Raw genomic sequence first — 20331 nt, 5'->3', positions numbered from 1 at the left:
TAGGGAAAGGGTGCTTTCCTAAATTTTCCCTCCTTGTACTTTTGTGTAATGAATGCTATCCTTTTTTCTGCAGGGGCATCCATATGCAGCTCTTCATGTGTGGGAAGATTTCCTGCCCAAAAACTGTTTGCCCTCTTATTTCCGATGATGATAAAGAGCTGGATAATATGCAAGGGAAAAATAAGCAAATAGCATGAAGGACATGAACTTCTAAATAGTTTTCAGTGGCTTGAAGTTAAAAAAGAAGCCTCTCTCAGTCACTGCCTATGGTCATCTATAAATGAATATTAAAGTCTGTAGTTATTTATCATCAACAGCTTTACAAGGCAAACCAGTTACAATATTTCAATACATATTAGAGAATACCAATAAAAGGTCAGAAAAGATTAGCATATGTTTTAAAGAAAACACTGATGACTCAAAATTCTATTAGTACCACCTTTTAATACCCCAAGAAACTACACTGGCAGCGAGAAGTTTCATTTCCTTTCCCCTTCTCTATATTGCCCATCATGACTGCTCTTCAAAGCATTTTATTTTTTTCCCCTCCAAAAACTATATGCTTGAAGAAACACTAAGAGAAATTGTACAGCTGGTTATCAAACAAATGAGTATTTTTAATGACACAAAGGTAAGTTATTCCTGAAAACATCAAGTTTACAGTAACAGCAGCATGATATTTAGCACTATTATGCTCAGGGGTTTTGTGAATAAAGTAATAAGTAACTCCTATTTGTGCAGTTGTTTTCAAGATGGAACAAAGAGAGTGTCACAATGTACCTCAATAAGTTCATTGCTCCAAATACTGGCATCCATTTTTAGACTCCGGACCTTTGAATCTCTTGGTCCTAAAGATCTGTGCTGTCCTGAAAATCCAAGAGTATTTTTACTTAACTAAAGCAGTGAAACTGCGTTTCTCTTCTGCTAAGATAACAAAAATAATTAATGAAGACAGATTTATTCTAACTGCTATTTGAATATAAAACAGGAGCACCATAAAGCCCCTAAATTTTTAAGAACTGGCTTGCATTTGATAGTAATGAATAAACAAAGTAAGCTGTCTGATGTATAATACTTTTGTGAAGGTTTGTTTTGAAAGAAAACGTGGTGTTCTAAACTATTTCTCTGAATCTACTGCTTGACCACATATTTGAATACAGAACGCGATCAAACTAGATTTTCAGTAGTATATGAAAAAGCTATCCCTATTGGCAGTAATATATGCCCTGATGTAGCAGAATTAATATCCCAGGTTTAAACACAGAAAATTGTTATTCTTTGGCATCCAGCCTTGCAAAAGCCAGCCATTTCCCACAAAATGCTAGTGTATCTTAATTTCCAGTAATTGTGAAGGATTATTCACCTGAGGGAAAGCAATCACCACACAGACCTGTCACTTATGCATTCAAGTGGTTTAGAACAAGGATGACCTTGGTATAAGAAAAAAAAAAAAAAAAAAAAGGTTCGCTTTTTGTCGAATCTTTCACAAGGATAGCACTGTAGAAATGAAAAAAGCCAACTCAAGGACATACAGAGATATGCAAATATGACATTCTGTATAACCCACACAGCCTGTTATTAATTACTCTACCTGCACACTTCTTACAAATGACAACACAGAGATTGATGGATGCCCAGTCAGGACTGGGAGCTTTACAGTCAGCACAGCTCCTGTTGGACTCATTGAACCAAATCTTCTCAGCTACTTCATAATCAGACAGAGTTTCTGCTATTGATTGCTGCAGTGCTTCAATCCAGTCTTGTTTCTCTCTTTCCGACTCTGCTGTAAAGCTGAAACAATTGACTTTTTTGTGTTATTGATCTTTATTTTAAAGCCCAATTAAACATGGTCTGTAGTCACTTGCTTATTACCCTTACACCCAAAATCAGAGTCAAAAAATCTTCCTCTACACAGATATAAATACTAAGATAGAATGTATTATTTTATATTTTTAGTCCATGAAGACTCCTCTGTTTTCATGTTCAGTTTTCAACAATACCACTACTAGCATGAGCTACACAGATTTTGTAACATTCAAGCTACATTCCTTAGTTACATTCAATCTTTTTATGTTACCATGTACCAAACTTAAAGTCTGAACTTTAACAAAAGCAGATAATGACCTAAAGAGGCAGACACTTAGTGAGCAGTAAGAACAGACTTACTAACTACAACAGCCAAAAAATAATTCTTATTTAAAATTATCTTTTTGAAAAATATAAATAATAATAAGCAAAAACCAACATGGTGTCAACTTGGAGAAAGTCAAAGAACTAGCTATCTACCAACTAGCAACAGATTCAAACCACTGATCAAGACTAATTTACCCAATCTTCTAGTCAACTGAGAATGAAAACATTTAAAAACAAAAAACATTTTAAATTGATAACATTTAGCAAGCCTGGAAAAGCAAAGGGAATTCTTCTTCTCCTGCATAACTAAGATTTCTTTTAATAAACACTACAGCACATAACAAAGGGCTTTTATTAGCACATACTTTTATTTTCTTAAAAAATCATGACAAGTCGCAGCATCAGACAAAGTGAAACTTTCTGCCAATTTCAATGGAAGACTTCTACGAGGGATATCATATCAGTCATTCTTCTCTTTTTGAATAAAATACTTAATAGTAAATGGATGCAACATTATTTTAATACTGCAGCTTATTGTTCTTTAAGAGGGAGTCAAGTTGTTAAAGTGACTTTTTTTTCTTCTGCTCTTGCACAGAATGAACAAAGAAGGCTACATAAAAATATGAATCTGTTGGCATAGGATGTCTAGTCAGACAGGTAAGGAGATGAAGCACACAGCTAAACAAAGGAAAGAAAGTCCTGCTTTTTAAAAAAAAACGCCGAGCATTCTTAATAAAAGCATTACCTTTTCATCTAAACTACATAAGTCACTGCAGCATGAAGTAACTATTTTTAGTGCATTAATTATTTGCATATTTTGTAATGTAAATATTAAAGTTCTCACCTAAAGCTTTTATAAGGAGTAATTATTTCAAAAGATTGCTTTGCAGTCCGATCCACTTGTTTCACATTTGCCACATTCATAGGGATTAAAGTGATCCCAAATCCTGTCTTAAAATCCTATGGAAAAGACAATGAAAGTTCAGGTGTTTATCATTCAAGAAAAACATGTATAGAACAATTAAATCATCATGGTCCAAAAATCCAAGGTCGGTAATACACATTTGGGCGACAACATACAAGCTCCTTCCAACTCACTAATGGATAAATAAACTTATACCAAATTTTGTCCAAACACTATGCTTCTAATTCTAAGAATAACCTTACTTGATTCTTAGGAGAAAAAAAAAATGCACACTGTAAATATTAAGAAAGGAGGGGGTGGTGGTAGTGGAAGAGATTCAATAACAGATTGCATTAAAATATTAATCCAAAGCTATGGCAGTATCTAACTTCTATCATGCTTTAATAACTAAATAATGTTTATATATCTAAATCCTTCTGACTGCAGTTTTGCCTGCTTTTAATCAAACTTTTAACAAAATACGTATTATGTATAAGATTCTTTCTTAAACCATCGGTTGCTTGTACTTCTGCTGTATTACATGAACTAAACATGCCAAACGTCTTTCAAAAGAAGTCCTATACAGCAGCTAAATAGACAAAGGGTTATCTGTGACTCAATTATTAGAAATACTAAGTATTTTTTGCCTTAAACCAAGAGAAATTAGTTTTTTCCCCACATGGAAAATGTACTTAAAAATCAATCTTACATTAACTCAGTTGGTAAAGAAAATGTTCAGTAAGCTCTTGTGAGGCGCTCTGAAATACATGCATTTTGGAAACACTGATAGGCACATAGGTTATTTGATCTATTCAGAACACCGTCAGTCAATCCTTAAACTAATTAAACTGCTCATCTAATGGTAGTCACTTCCATAAGCTTTATTTCTGGAAATATTACCATACTTCTTGCCAATTGTAATTGCATCAGAAACAAAAACTACATCACCCAAGCAAAAAGCCAAATGCACATATCTTTCTATCTGCAAAATGTTCACTGAGTTCACTCTCATGTAACTAATAGTTGGGTATGGGCTGATAAAAATATGAGCACTGGAGGGAAACAGCTTCAGCCATATGCCTGTGCAGAGGGGATTGTTTTTCTAGTACATAGGTCTTTAAACCCACATCACTGACAAGTTTCTTCTCAGAAGATTTTCAAGTTTTGTGAGCACTAAAGCTCTCATGGAGAAGATACTTCACAAAACTCTTCACTTCATTCCCCTATTTCAGGTATGAGAACATACAAGTATCGTTTTAGCCATGTTTGCTAAGGCTAAATCTGATGGAAAACACACATGTGGGTCTATGCGCAAATGGAAGTACTAATTATATCATGAGACATAGAGAATTATGCCCCAAAAGGCACTACAGGATCCATTTTGATTTTTAAAATGCCATTAATTTTCACTAACTAAACATAGCATGGGGTAAGTCATCTAATGTTTCCTTGCCAGGCTTCTTAAGGATTTTATTTTTTTTTAAACCTTCCATTACCTTTGACGGCAAGCATGTGGAACCCAAGTGTGGATTTCAGCACAAACCTTTATAATAAGTAGTAACCTTTCAACAAGTACCCTGGCTTAGCTGCTCTTCGTGCAATATATTCTTTTCATATTTCTACCTTCCTTCTACCCGCATGTCCTGCAACACAGACATTTTTATTCTCCTGTCTTATTTTCAGCCCCCACCCCATTTTCCTATAAATCAATGGTTTTCACACTGACACATCTGCCTTAGAAGAGTGGGGAGTTCTGTGAAGCCTACACAGTCCAAAATTCATCCTCAAAGATCAGTTCTATGGGAAAAGAGAGGGCAGAATAATCTCGTTTTGAGTATGAACTTGACAGCACATTCTGCAGCAGTGAAGCATTCTTAAACTCAGACATCACTAGTCAGAACAGACGCATGAAATTTAGAGTAAAAAAAAAATAATCTTGAGGACAGAGAAAACATTAAATTTTTATCTCTATTAGCAGTAGTGTCTTAAATGAGCAAAAGAAAAATGAAAAAAAAAGAAAGAAAATCAACAGAAAACAACCTTTAACTTTCTACAATTAAATGGTTTCTGCTTCTGAGATGTAAACTGGATGAAGGTTTCATCTGTCGGTTTCAGTTATTTCAAAATTTGCCTTAAGAAGTCCTGATTTTAAAGGACAGGTCATGACACTGTACTTTTATCTGAACAACAATGCATTCTTTACTAAATAGCAGCTGAATGACCACCAGAAGCTGCAGTTAACAGAAGTTCAATATAGTCCAGTTCAGAGTTTACTGAAGGTAAACAATGAGTAATGAAGACTGAAATATCAACCATATTGAGCCACATCAAAAGTTCACCTAGTACAGTAGCTTTCCCTTAAGAACTTACTATTGGCAACTGTCATAAAAAGAATATAAGTAAGAAAAAGTACATTCTCATCTTCCCAGATAAGCTTCCAGCAACCTAAGGACTTCCAGCTCAGAAAGTTTCTGAACAAATAGTTACAAGGAAAGCCATCATACTTACTAGCCACTGACAGCCACACCCTCAAGGAACTTAAGTTCATGCTTTGAGGCCTCCACACCATCCTACTTCATCAATTTCCCAAATACTAATTATGAAAAAAAGTAGTTCCTTTTGTGTATGCATGTTGGGATTTTTTTGCCTGGTAACTGGGAATTTCATCACACGATGTTAGAGAAAAGAAACGGTAACTAAACTTTATTCATCTACCTACTCCATACTTTTCCTTCTTGAAAATCTTTATCCTATAATCCCTTCAGTCTCTTTTCTTTTATGCCTTTAAATAAGCTAGCTGCGCCCACTTTCCTTGGAGCAGAAAGGGAAGATGACCAAAGGCTGCTCACAATTTATGTCTGTGAAGACAGACACTAACCTTTATTGTACTGAACTTAACAATGCAGAATTAAGAAAGCACTCTAGAAATGACAGGCATTCATTTTAAAGTCTTTAATGTTAGCTGGAGCACCAACCCTCCAAAATTTGCTGACTACCTGGTGTACAAACAGTTCCACTGAAGAGAGGATAACTGGTGAGTTTTCAATTTATTGAGTGCATCAGAACTTACAGTATTGAATTTCAGTGTGAGGAAAGTCAGGAAGGTTAAGAAATTAGAAGTGATGAATATACTTTTCAGAGCTGAAGATGGTGGCAAGCTAACCAATTTCATTGGTAAATTAGAGTGAAGTTACTTCCATAATGGTCCAAACAAACTCTTTACGGTAACTGTACCTCGTACAGTACTTGGCATAAACCAGGCTTTGTGAGTGACAGGTACGCCAGAATCTGATTTTCAAGGTTCAGAATTATATGCTTGCAGGAGTGTAGTCTTGTTCTCTCCTTCAGAAACAGAAGTGGGAATTGGTACAGGGAAGAAAGAAATGCTCCACTTCTAAAGATAAATTCATTCACTTTGAGTGCACAAGAGGCCAATAGGGCTATTCAAGCACTATACAAAACGTACTGACAGCAAGACCAAGCAGCATCTTTTCGGAATAAGAATCGTCTTGCTTCTACAGACTGAAAGCTCATTGTTTCTGATAGAAATCTAACTGTGTAAGACTTTCTGACAAATGAAGAAAAGGTTAAGATTCAAAAATGCACAGAGAAAGCTAAGGTTTTGTTTGGTTTTAACATAGATATGCCTTAAATGTCTATACACTGTCTTCAAAAGTTTGAAGAAAGGTTGAAAAATGGGTTGACAATAAGGGCTTTAACCCCCGCCCCCAAAAACAACCCAACCCAAAAAAAAAACTAAAACAAAACCAAAAAACCCCAAACAAATTTACAGCTATAATAATAGATCAAAAGCATTTACTAAACAGCACAGTTATGTGAAGGTTAAAATTATTAATAGGGGAAAGTAGTGAACTATGAGATGAGTACTGGATTTTGGGTAAGTTGTTCCTTCCTGAAGGAGGAATGACTATAATTTGTTGAGTCCTGCTGTCATTATCACCCCTGTCTGAAAAAGACCTAACCTATGAAAACCTGCTGTATGTATACAAACAAAAATGTAACTTTTTTTTTTTAAATATACCTTTAACATGTATCTATAAAGTGCCTTTCAGTGTACAAAACTGCTTTCTCTGTTACATATTATCTTTTCATAAGGCAAAAGCTACCCTGAGTCAGCCTTTACTAATCTTTCTTCGATGCTGTTCAGGGTGAAATTCACAGACCTTCAAAATTAGTCTCATATGTTTTCTAATCTATCACCACCATTTTACAGACACAGAAGTTAACACCTAGGTTAAGAAAAAGTTAAGTACATGTATGAATAAAATCATGCAGCTATATCTAAACAAGTCTAAGTCCAAGAGTTGCTGAACACCTAACTTCTGGTATGAGATCTTAAAAAAGGCTTACAGATCTTTCTCTATAGAATTCTTAAACAAATCTGCAATCACAGGCTGAATCTTGCAGCTCTTAGTTAATGAACAGACCTTCTCTACAAAGCTATTCTTCTTCCAGGAAAGTTCCTTCTTTTTTTATTTTTTAGCTTCCACTCAGTTTTGCACTAGCAACACTTGGGCTGCCATTCTCATTCGTTTAGTCAAAACAAAATTCAACTGAATTCAGGGGTTCTAGAGCTGCTACTTGTGTTCCTCAACTTCTGCTCGTTTAGCAGTTATAATCATGTCTTTGCATGTGCTCTCTTTTATGAATCTAACATTAGTCCCATGATATAAAAAGTTGATTAAAAAAAAAACCAAAACAGAAACCATGCCTCAGGAAAACATCTTGGGGAGAAAAAAAAAAACAAAAACAAAAACGAACAACAACAAAAAATCCAACCACAATCATAAGTTTCCTCTTACCCCTCACATAAAAATTCTTGGAAATAAATCCCAAGTTTTATTTTAAAGGTTAACTAACTCTATTATAATTTTCACATTACAAATACCAGTCCATATTTCTATCTCAGTTGTTTTGCTGGAGGACTAAGGGTATAACAACAGCTGTGAAAAAGGAAAATTGCTGCATGATTTCAAGCGAATATATTTCCACATACACAAACATACACATACACACATATGTAAATACATGTGTGTAGCATACTTTGAAGTACAGAAATAGTACTGGTATATGCTGGGAGCATAGCGCTTCCGGAAATTGCTACATTAATTGATTAGTCTCACTGCACATCAGTTTCCTTCCAGTGAATTCAGAGGTCATGGTTCCTTTGCTTTTGTTTTAGTCTTCGGCTGTCAGATCTTGAGGTCATGCAGTATTTAAGGGTGCATGCGTACACACACACACACACACACACAGAGACACACATATATATATAATAAGGATCCAAAACTGATAAGAGGTACCAGGTAATACAAGATGACTACACTGTATGCAAATACACACACACACACCCCCCCCATGTATGTGAGTTTATATATGCACATGCTTTTTTAACATTCATCTTGCTTATCATCCTACCACTAACTTACAAAAGGCACATCCATATTTCTGATATTACTCTTGTCCTACTGCCCATACACAGAAGGTTCTTGACCTTTAATCAATACATCTCTGATCAGAGTTCCAAATTACAATCTTACACATTTCCTTTAATTTACCTTCGCTATTTGCCATAGCTCTTTATTTTTATTTCGGGGAAGCTACCATGAAGTTTGTGACAATTAGTCTAAGACTTGCTTCTGAAAGATCTGAGAATTCCCTTAACAATTCAACGTAATTTAGACTTTTCCTTCATTGTAGCCTCATGGCATTTGATTCCCTTCAAACAACCAAGCTATTCCAGAGAGATTAAAAGCTAGTAAGTAGAACCCTTCAGAAAAAAGCAATCATAGTTCTTTTTCCTCTCCCCCTTAATTGGAGGTATATATTTCAGCCTTTTGAGCTATTGAGGAAGGCCAATTTCTGCAACAGAAAGGTGGAAAATATTGTTTCCATGTTAACGAAAAATTACGACATTTATCTATTACAGTTCGAGGAACAGTGACTAGTAATGCAGAAATTGCTTTGATAATATTAATTCTTCTCCACGAGTTTATATTGATTTCCTCTCCTTTTAAACTACACTTAGGCTTAGCCTCCCCAGTTATCTTCCATCAGGCTTTTCGAATCTTCGGAGACTTATGTCCCCCATCACAGCTTAAAATCTTTTAATATAGATTTTAGGTGATCATTACATATGATGGATTACAATAAAAAAATGCCCCAAGTAAAGACACATGTACTCTCTTTTACAGTCTTCCTAATGAGGTCTCAAAATGAAACTGCAGTGAAGCATACACTATATAATTACACACTCACGCAAAATGATGTTAAAAGAACATGAAGTTTGCCAACTCAAGCCCTGATGAGCAAGGAGATGTTAGAATTCTAGTTGTCTGTACGTGTTAACTCTATAGCTTCGTGTTGATCTGTTGTGATATGTTGGGGTAGTTACATTATCAATTTTAGGTTCTTTGCTTAGCTAAGCTAAATTCCTGCATCTCCTAATAGAAACACTTAAAATTATTCGAGTTATTATTGCAAAACATTTTGTAGTAACAACCTGACATCCATAATTTTGGAGATTATAAAGAAGGAAGAAAGCAAGAAGCACGAAGGGCCACTTAGATTAGCTCTAGTCAGTGTCGTGCAGTAGGCTTGATTGCAGCGGAGTGTATTCGATATGCTATTGGAGCACATCGTGCTTCACACTGTTACATTATAAAGGAATCTAGTACATGTACTTTGAGACGGCTCTATGATGAAAGCCAACACAGAAGAAGTGGGGACAACCAACAGATTTGTTTCAAGAATGCATTCTTGACCATACTCTATGGTAGCCAAAACCTTAAGTGTTACTCTTCCTATAAATTACAAATTTCTCTATTCACTTAATACAGAAGTAATTCAGAATCCTCACTTCAGCAGCTCTGTGTGTGTATTTTTCAGTATCAATACAATTTTAAATCACTTGATTATGCACCATCAGGCCCATGCCTTGCTGCTTGTATATATGCTTTAGAACACATGATGATGAAAGCCCCCTTCCTGTACAAGCTGCAAAATAAAAAAAAATAAATAAAATTAAAGAAAGAAAGAAATAAAAGAGGGTCACATAATTAAAGTGACTGACTACTATCCTGGAGAGTTAGATCTTTGCCTTTGCCAATTTTCACTCAGTGTAAATCAAAAGCCTTCACATTCAGTCATTTCACTGTACATTTTTCATTTCCTAGTACCTGACTTTATGCTCCAGGGTTTGATTTGCAGAACTGCTGAGCAACTGGAAGTTCAGCCAACCCCTATGAAAGCAGTATTTTGAGCAGGTATAGTCTGACAGAAAACTATTCCTTTCCAACCTTCCATAAAAGACAGTGAAAACCGAGAATGCAAAATATATGGATATTTGAATCATTCATTTTTTTTTCCTCGGAACTGTGTGGTCATATGGAGGAAACAATCATGTTCCTTTACCTAACAGGAAGTGATGAAATATTAATCATTTTCCTCAAATAGCCAAACACAGCAATTACTAATCATTTCCTCACAGAACAGTCCTTTACCAGTGAACGATTCTTTCTGTAAGGCACTTTTCAACAGTGTTCAATAAAAAAGGCACAGGTTACTCCATGAAAAGAAATTAAAATTATTAGTTACTAAGTAAACAATGCACTGAATGAGGTAGTAATCCTGAGGAAGAAAATAGTATAATATAGTATCTACAGCACAATATTAAATTGTATAGATTTAATTGGGTGAAATGAAGGTTTTAAAAATAAGTCCAGTTTTTCCATGTTTAGAGTGGGTACACAGATCTGTAATTGCGGTAATGTCATTTCACACAGGTCTTCTTTGATTTTTCACATTTTGGGGAGAACAGATTTTTAACTGAGTTCTCCCCAAATATGAAGTCTACATAATCACATGAGCATCTGTCTCCCTATATAACCCCAAGTAAGTTTTTACTCTAGGTAGATGCTTGGCTTCAAACAAATTCAACATAACAGCAGCCACTGAATACCTCAGGTCTTAAGATTTAAGGAACTTAAGTCAGAGCAGAGGACATGTACTCTCAGCTTCCCCACTCCCCTCTTCTCCAGTCCCAGAAGGAAAGTCTTTAATGTATGGTCACAGTCAATTAAGACAAGATCATACAATCTGAAGTGATGTTGAAAGACATCAGCTACAAACAAAAACATGCATACATAAATTAAAAGCTTCAACTTCTTAGTCCTCAAAAACAAAGAGGATGACAACAGAGAGGACACAAAAAGTTGTAATTCGAAATATTCACAAGTTTCTCACTTGTGCAGAAACATGATGAAAGGGAAGAGATGTGGGAAAAAAATAAAATGCGTGCTGCAACCACACCTTGCCATTACAAATAATCTGTATGTATGCCATTTAGTGATGGTCCAGTAACTTCTCGTTATACCTGAAACAATTGGTGTGAGCTGTTGCATTGATATAAGGAACTGAATTCTACATAAAGTTGTACATTTGAACACAAAGCACTTTAAAGATATTATTGGAAAATAGATTTTATGACTAAAGGTACCATAGTCTTTGCACTGCTGCTTTAGGAAAATACTGGAAAGACTGAATTCTTAACTATTCTACAATTCAGAGTTCAGCTGAGGTACAAAAAGTGTGATTCAGGCCATACTCCATTCCACATGCACATGCTTTTTTTCTTCTTGTCACACAGCATATTAGGAAAGCAAGTCGCACATCAGGGGCACACAAGACAGAACCAAGCATACAAAAGCAAGCCGGTAACACTGCATAATAAAACCTGCATTGTTATCTTCCCAAATACCCTAACAGACATCAAGCAAGAGAGACAAAACTGCTATCTTTGTTGCCAACCCCACCCTCACATGTAAAAAGACAAGCAGAGAAAAAGCTCCGATTTGAACATCTATGGTAACTTCCATCCAGCAGGGCTCCTCTGCAGTATGGGGCTCATTCAGGAATCAGCATCTTCCTAGCTAGAGAGGACGAAGCAAACTGCAGCCTGCTTGGGCTGTGACCTTTACTTCTGCTGCTTCACAAAACATCATCAGATGACATAAAGGCAGTGCAGCTAAACAAACACATAAATAACATTCTAAGCCTGTCATGAGCAAGTACAGCTTATACTCAAGGCTTTCACCTTTCTTGTTCCAATGGCTGTTTATACCATTACCTCATACTAAAGAGACAATTGTGTCCCTTAGGATACACCACTCCTAACACAGGGAAATTCATTCAATTTCACAGTGCATTTCTTGCTGCTTGCTTCACACCTTTTTCATCCTGGAGGGATGTCAATTAACATATGAAAAACCTATTGTTACCCGAAATTCCTCAATTTTCCTCACTTTTATTGTTTGACCCCTTCCACCTGCCTGTGTGTAAGGGGATTTTTTTTGTTTTACTTCTGGGTTTGTTGGTTTGTTTTGGTTTTGTCCTATTGGGTTGGGTTTTTTTGCTTTGTTTTGGTTTTGTTTCTGGGTTTGGTATTCTTTCTGTTTGGTTGGTTTGGTTTGTTTGTGGTTTTTTATTTGTTTTTTGAGGTGGGCAGTGTTATTTTGTTTGTTTTTCCTCCCCTTGTAGCTAAAACAGGTGTCCCTAGAGCCACCATCGAAAACTCTCAGTTTTAAACACTTCCCCTGTAATGTGCAACCAGAGCACCTCTTGTTGATACAAGGACATTTTTAAACATAGCTATTACTATTAAAGTTTTAAACTAGCCATCTGGACTCTTCTTTGGAAGTTACTTCACAACTGGAAAGCTGCTTGGAGCATTCTCTGGAGATCAGAAGATCTGTGTATTTTAAAAGTACCATGTACAGCTATGGTTTTCTGGATTCATTTCTTTCTAACTTTCTTGCTGAAGCTTAACACACACTGAAGATCTTGTTAGGCATTCAGACCAGACAAACTGCTAGCAAAGTGAACTCCTAGAGCAAGGAGAGATTGTGAACAGTTTTGTGATATTTTAAGATCTAGAATACTGGTCACGCAAAATTGATGAACCTCTTCATAAACTATTTTGTACAGTTGTCACCAGACAACAAAGAAAATTGATATGACACCTCCACTGGCAAAGATCCCCCACTGAACCAAGAAAATCTCCAAAGAATGGAGTTCCCGCTTTCCCCCGAATCCACTAGTGGAGAAAAACAAATATGACACCAAGCAGTAAAAAACATCATTGAGCAAACACAATGCTTTTACTTTTTTACAGCAGGTAGTAAGGTGTTAAGACAATTAGTCCTCACTGTACATGCAAAAACTTCTTATTTACTACCTTCTACTTTAGTAAAATAAAATTTTCTTCTATGATATCACATTTCACAAGTGTAAATAATTCATAATTTGTCCTTCAACAGGTATTAGAAAAAGTAGTATTTCCTGATGGAGAAAGTTTTCCACAGTTTTTTTTTTTACTCAAGAATCTAATCTGTAAGGAATCTGAAAAATTCAAAATATTTACAAAGGACAATTACTTTAAAAAAAAAAATAGAGAATGAAAAAAAAATATTTCAACACTTTTTGAAGTGCTGTCCAAACAGGATTAACTATGACGAACATTTTCACATTTTAAAAAAATAAAAGTACTTATGGCTTTCAAATACTCCAAGCATACCCCGTTTTATCATAACTAGATCACTACGGGATTTCCCTGCTGATACTAATAAAACTGACAGTTGATATTTCTGATCCTATCAAACTGAATGGCTCTTCTGAAATTACTCAAATTCCAACATAACACACAAAAGAAAAAAAAAAAACAAAACAAAACCAACCCTTATGTGGAGTATTTTAATCTAATTTGGACTGCACTAATAGTACTTTTTCCAGCTAGTGAGATTTTAGACACCTGCTGCTCACAGAGCCATGAAGAGAAAAGTTTCACTTTAACATACGACATTATGTTCTTCAATTTAAGAAGAAAAAAAAAAAGCTAAGGAAACTATAGACCCACACAAAAAGTTTTGGACAGACAGTATAAACTCTCATTTGTTTGACAAATATTCACCCTAACTTAAAGGAGACATTAAATGCCATGGAACTTCAGATTTACTTATAACTTTTTAAATATCTCAACCAAAATAGCAAATAAATTTTCTTCTTATGAAACACAAATATATATTTAGTAGAAGAATTTTATCTTCAGTGTGTGCATACATACCCAGTAACTTCAAAGAATGTGCCCCAGACTCCATGGAGTTAGACACTTTTAGAAGCCAGTGTAAAGCAGCAACTTCCCATTAATGCCAAGAATCAGAAGCCTAAGGAGACCAAACTATGATTTGTGAATTATTCCCACTTCTCTAACATTTATTCTAAAACAGTGAAGGTACAGCAGCATCAACCATTCTGCCATACATTCTTCTGTGCCTGGACCAAGAGAGGGCTGGTGCCACGACAAAGCAACTCTGCACAGTAGGTTTTGATAAGCAGGAGTCTTTCCAAACCTTGTCAGTCATTTTCCTGGGAAGACATCCTCCTTACATTTAGCTCAACTAAAAATAGAGTGGGGTGAGGGTTTGGGGGGTGGTGGGGTTTAGTTTTTAGTTGCTTTTATTTCCAAAGAAAACATTTCTTCTGCTAGCTTTACATTTACACATACTAACTTGTCTTTATGAAACAAACAATGATGAAAATGGCTGATGAATGCACAGTTTTTTAATTTTTTTTAAAGTAAAAGCACTATTGGACGCACATACAGCTACTGCCTAGCAGCTATTCACTTTTGTATTTGCTGTGCAGGTAATGATTTCACATAAAGAAAATACCATTAGTATAAAAGCAAATATGTAAAAGAGTTCCACAAATCAATGCAGTTTAAAAATAAGCAATCTACTTTTCACTACTTAACTACTGAAAAGGATCGAGTATTAAATGCTTACAGAGTTTACTGAACTAGTAAATGCATCATAAGTTTTATTATGAATTCATATAAAAGCTATTACCATTTGTTTTTAGTGATTTTTTCTTAGTTTTGATTTTACAGTTAATAAAGCTAAGGACAACCATCACACCTACACAATTTAATCAAAAGCATTCACAATGCAAGAGTAATGCCATACAATTACAGAGAAACTATTCAAGTATTTTTATGATAGAAATAATAAAAGGGTCAACCTCTAAACGATCTGCAGTACACTCGTATTTCAGGATTGAGTCAGGATTAATACAATCTCACTAAAGTAAATGCCTTTGTCTTAATTAACATAACGATCTAAGCTTTTTATGAATATCAGTCTTCCAAAACTCAAAAATTACCAACTAGAAGCAACTTATGTAAAAATCAAGGAAGTTCAAGCTTGCAGTGATTTTCTGCAAATTAGAAGCGAAGAAACATCCAACAGAAAAAGACAAAATATTTGTTCAAAAACACGAGCAACCATACTCTAAAGAAAATATTATGACAAATTAGAAGTTAAAAACCCCAAAACTTTTCACTCTACTCTCATGAGACCCCACATGGAACACTGCATCCAGCTCTGGGGACCCCAACACAAGAGGGACATGGACCTGTTGTAGCAAGTCCAGAGGAGGCTACAAAGATTATCTGAGGGCTGGAGCACCTCTCCTATGAAGACAGGCTGACAGAGTTGGACTTGTTCAGCCTGGAAAATAGAAGACTCTGTGGAGATCTTAGAGCAGCTTCCAGTACCTAAAAGGGGGCCTACTAAAATCTTGTAGGAAAGAGACTTTTTACAAGGGCATGTAGTGACAAGACAAAGAGGAATGGCTTTAAATTGAAAATAGGTAGATTTAGACGAGATATTAGAAATCAGTTCTTCTCTGTGAGAGTGGTGAGGCACTGGAACAGGTTGCCCTGAGAAGTTGTAGATATCCCCTCCTCGGAAGTGTTCAAGGTCAGGTTGGATGGGGATTTGAGCAACCTGCTCTAGTGGAAAGTGTCGCTGCCCATGGCAGAGGGATTGGAACTAGATGATCTTGAGTTTCCATTCCAACCCAAACCATTCTAAAACAACAACAACTGAAAAAAAACTTAAAATACCCCCACAATATACTCCTTTCAGGTAAGCTTCATACTAACTATAGAGCTAGTTGGTAGAAAGAACACTAAAAATTACATGGTCTTTTAACAAATTATCTGCACTTACCATTTCTATATTTATCTTCTACTTGTTTCACTAAGCTTCCATTGTCATGCAATGACCAATACAGGAAGGTCTTGTGGGAACCAGAAGTAGATAAAGACATGTGGCTCCCTTCTAGCATAGTGATTCCACCTGCATTCTTCTCAGGTCTCTCACTCCCATCTGTCTTCCTTACAAAGGCAAGAAATAAGTATTGCACATCTGAATTTAATGAGACTGAAAAAGCAAAACTAGCCAAGAGCAATGCTATGTTTCGGAGCACATTCTTAGCATGGGGCAACTGGCCTCAATCACTACTGAAACTGTTACTCTAAGCCAACTAATAAACTGAATAATGTAGCAAACAGAAGTTTAACTTACATTTTGAAAGTTTAAAAATCTGTCTCCTCAATGTGCTGTTAAAACAGCCTTCAAAACCATGCAACAATGAAAAATAAAAATTCTTTTTAATATACATATATTACTACATTGAGATAAGCCAAGATGCCTTAAAAATCAGAGATTGGTAAAGAACAGCACCTACAGTGGCAACTTGTTCATTGGAACTGACAAGAAAAAATAGCAAAGCACTAATTTACAGGTTGATCTCAACTGCAACATCCTGACCTAGACATCAGCACACCAGCAAACTGAATCCACTTCATGTCATGTTGCAGCACAGCTATGAAAAAGCTGTTCTGGCTCATGGCTGAAGATATGCAGGTGCATTTCACAACACAGAAGTTGCATCAAAATTGTAAAGGCTTGATCAAGATAACACTGCAAAAGAGAATCTCACAAACAGTATAATAGAACTGGAACCTGAATTATAAAATTGCTCTATTTCAGGATATTCGGAAACCCAACAGCAGGACTTTGTACCAATTGTGTGTGGGGAGGCTTGTAACATGCTCCAATAATTGTTGAGAACAGAAAATCTTAAAAAAATCCTCCTATATTAGCAAGAAAGGGCAGCTGCAATCTGCAAACACGCTAAAGTTAGAACAAGGTGTATTCTCCCAGCATGACCATGCCATTTAAGAAACTAAGACAAACAAAAATTCAGGAATGAAACAAAATGCTAGACTAAAATGAAAACCTGGCAACTCTGACATTAATGGCAAAGCTCCAACTGACATTCACAAAGCTGGAGATTCACCCCAGGAATATGTGTTTAGATCCTACAAGCAACAGCTTTCCTTAAACTGCGCTGCCTGTATATACTGAAAATACACCTTTAACTTTTGCATTTAGAAGGACAAGCAGCTAGAACAAAATCTGCACAGGCTTCTTAAGGTTAATTTTAAAACACATCTGCATGCAGTGTAAGAGAATGAAATTTAGGTCTGTGGATGGAAGACCTGAACAATTAGAAGACCTGAACAATTAGAAGACCTGAACAATTAGAAGACCTGAACAATTAGAAGACCTGAACAATTAGAAGACCTGACCAGCCAGCACCACAGAATTGTGCAGAACCGGAATGAGACAACATCCTCATGTTTTGCACCTACAGTGCACTCCATTAACCTTTATTTTTTCTTCTCCCTGTAACATTCCAGTACAGCTCCACCTGCATATATTAAGCAATGTTTCTGACATTCCATACCTCATCAGTGAGAGAAGGATGAGGAAACAGAGCCTCTGAAACAGAGCTTTATGTAGACATAACCCTTTTACTTCTGCATTAGCAATTATTGCTAATGCAGTACGAGACACCCAAATTTCACATCTAAGCTGCTAACTGTACTTTACTGTAAGCAAGTGCAAGGACCTAAGATCATCCTCAAATCAGGCTTTTAAGTTTTACAAACTGCACATTGTCATTTAATAAAACAGTAAAGAGGAAGCAAGTTATATATCATCCTTTTTTAGCTGTAAAAGGAAAATGGGAAATCTGTAAATACCTAACACACAGAAATTATTATAGAGCACACAGAAAACACACAGAGAAAGAGCTGATGTATCGATTCAGGGTGCAATAATCCCTTTCTAGAAAAGTCACACAAAAACGGCAGGTACCTTTACTGTGTGGTTGGTTTGTTTTAAACAAACTAAGATAAAAGATGCTAGAATCCCCCTTGCTAGTTTCTGTGAAAAAAGAAGTGCAAAGTGAAACAAACCAACCTGGAAGTCAGAATCCATCTCCGACCTGGGCATCAGTGATGACCAGTCAGCACTGTTTCCTTCTCTTCTCTTATGGCTACTCAGGACTAATGAATTTTGCCTTGATCAGTTTCTTAACTTTCGTTATGACCCCCATCTCCTGGCTCATCAGTTCTCTTGCAGCCCAGTAAATTGGTAGCAGCTCAGTTCCTTCAGGGGAGAGAAGCGAGAGTCAATTGTAATAATGGGCTGCAATTACTCCTGTGTTGCAGGAACTGAGCTGCTGTTGCTGACTGCTGTCATTTTATCTGCCTTTGAACTTCTTTATGACCCCACGGCAAGGAATTACAGCCCTCAGCTGGAAAAAACATCACACCTCTCATCATCACACAACATCCTGCAGAGCGTCTCAAAACAAGTGCCAGACAAGCTGATTGTGAAACAGGAAGCACTATACAAAGCCGTATCAATTATACCAATGCAACCACACTGCTTCAAGACCTTTTCAAACCTCACTCTCATATCTTTAACAAAGTTCCACATAATGGTGTTAGGCTGTAGACATGAATAAACACAGACAAATGCAGTATAGCGGACACAGACTCCCCACTGCCTAGATGCGGATTATGGAAGCCTGCAAAATTTGAGAACATTGGATAGTACAAGACAGAGACAAGAATTTTTCCATAATCACAATGGAATTATATCCAATGGACAGAATTATTTTTTTAATAACCATACTCACCTTAAAGAAATGGACAGGCACTGTAATACTCAATTAAACATTAGACATCAGAATTCCCAAAATGATCGGCAAAGTCAATAATTAAAGTGTTTATCTCCATGAGTAAAACACACTCATCAGCTATTACATTCATTGGCTCAACATTTTGTTTGTTGTTTTGTTTCTGTTTTTCCTCCCCAAAGCAACTTTTATAGGAAATACTGCAAAAGTGCAACATAAAGTTCCCCAAAAAGATTAAAAAAAAAAAAAAAAAAGAAAAAAAAAAAACCCCAAAACCCAAACCTCAACCAAGTTGTTGGAAATGCTCAAAACATACTAATGTCACTAGACATCACTTAAAATACAAACCTTCCACCTTCTACTTCCCGAATCGTTTTCCGTGTTATTAACCTCAACATATTTTCCTTCTCAACTACTGCCCTGGCATGTTCGCGTGGTCCTCCAGCTGCCCACTGCCAATTGTTTTGGCAACCTTCCACCTAAAGTGAATGTAACTAAGTTGATTTTTGCTACATTTAGTGGACATAGCATTTTTCAAATGTTTCTTTAGAAGTGTTAGATATCAATCAATCATTCTGATGGACCTCTGGAGGAGGTGTGACCCACAAATTGAGATGGAAATAACTTCTGAGTGAAGTTTTCTGGAAGTATCTGTAAGATTGATTTTTAATGAATGAGTTTTAAAACATGCCATCTCTAAGATGGTACTATTTTGCATGCAAAATATTTAAGAAGAATAATTTCATTTAATAACAATGACATTGAAGTATTTCATGAGGCAATAATTCAGCTTGAGTTGATTAAGTTCAAATTTCTTGGCCTAGCAATTTATTAACCAGGGACAGAAACTATTGCTGAGAAAGCACACTGGGGTGTTCCCCACATCCTTATGATGCTGTAAATCATAAATTCCCTTCCTTCTGCTGTAAGGATGGTGCATTAATTTAGAATAAAGTCTGTAGATATAAGATAGTGGAGTAAAGGAAATAATGCTTTGTTATTATCTGAATGATGCCATACAGCTCCAAACAACAAAGAAACCATCACAAATGAAAAACAATTTATTTAAGGTTTAAAAGATTAAAATGTCACTTAAGCTACAATGATATTATCATTCTCAGCATTTTAAGGATCTTTACAATGCTACTTTAAATCATCCACTTTGCATAACTGATGAAAACTCAAGTGGCCTAATTATTTTAGTAGTCCAATAGCAACTCCAGCCTGCTCTCTCTCCACTGACAGCAAAGATACTGGTCACATTTGCAATGCTCACCATGTAGACAACAGTTCTGGAGCAACTGTCCACTGTTTGAGTAACTGTATGTAATAAAAAAGGGGGAGGGTGTGTATGCATGAAAGGGGATGAAAGGAAAAAA

At 36.0% G+C, this 20331-nt stretch overlaps 1 protein-coding gene across 1 annotated transcript in view; it reads right to left on the bottom strand.

Moving 5' to 3' along the window:
- Positions 1-20331, bottom strand: part of ARAP2 (ArfGAP with RhoGAP domain, ankyrin repeat and PH domain 2) — a 114432-nt gene that overhangs the window by 60792 nt on the left and 33309 nt on the right. The window contains exons 9-12 of the mRNA XM_010020956.1: positions 2978-3093; positions 1592-1791; positions 781-866; positions 1-158 (exon numbers count right to left, since the gene is read on the bottom strand). Of these exons, the coding sequence (XP_010019258.1) occupies positions 1-158; positions 781-866; positions 1592-1791; positions 2978-3093 (560 nt within the window). The remainder of the gene's footprint in view (positions 159-780; positions 867-1591; positions 1792-2977; positions 3094-20331) is intronic.

This window comes from Nestor notabilis, unplaced genomic scaffold (assembly GCF_000696875.1).
Source record: "Nestor notabilis isolate BGI_N333 unplaced genomic scaffold, ASM69687v1 scaffold9918, whole genome shotgun sequence".
NCBI classification, from domain to species: domain Eukaryota; kingdom Metazoa; phylum Chordata; class Aves; order Psittaciformes; family Psittacidae; genus Nestor; species Nestor notabilis.
Note: the sequence above shows the minus strand (reverse complement) of the source record. Positions and strands in the feature narration are given on the sequence as shown.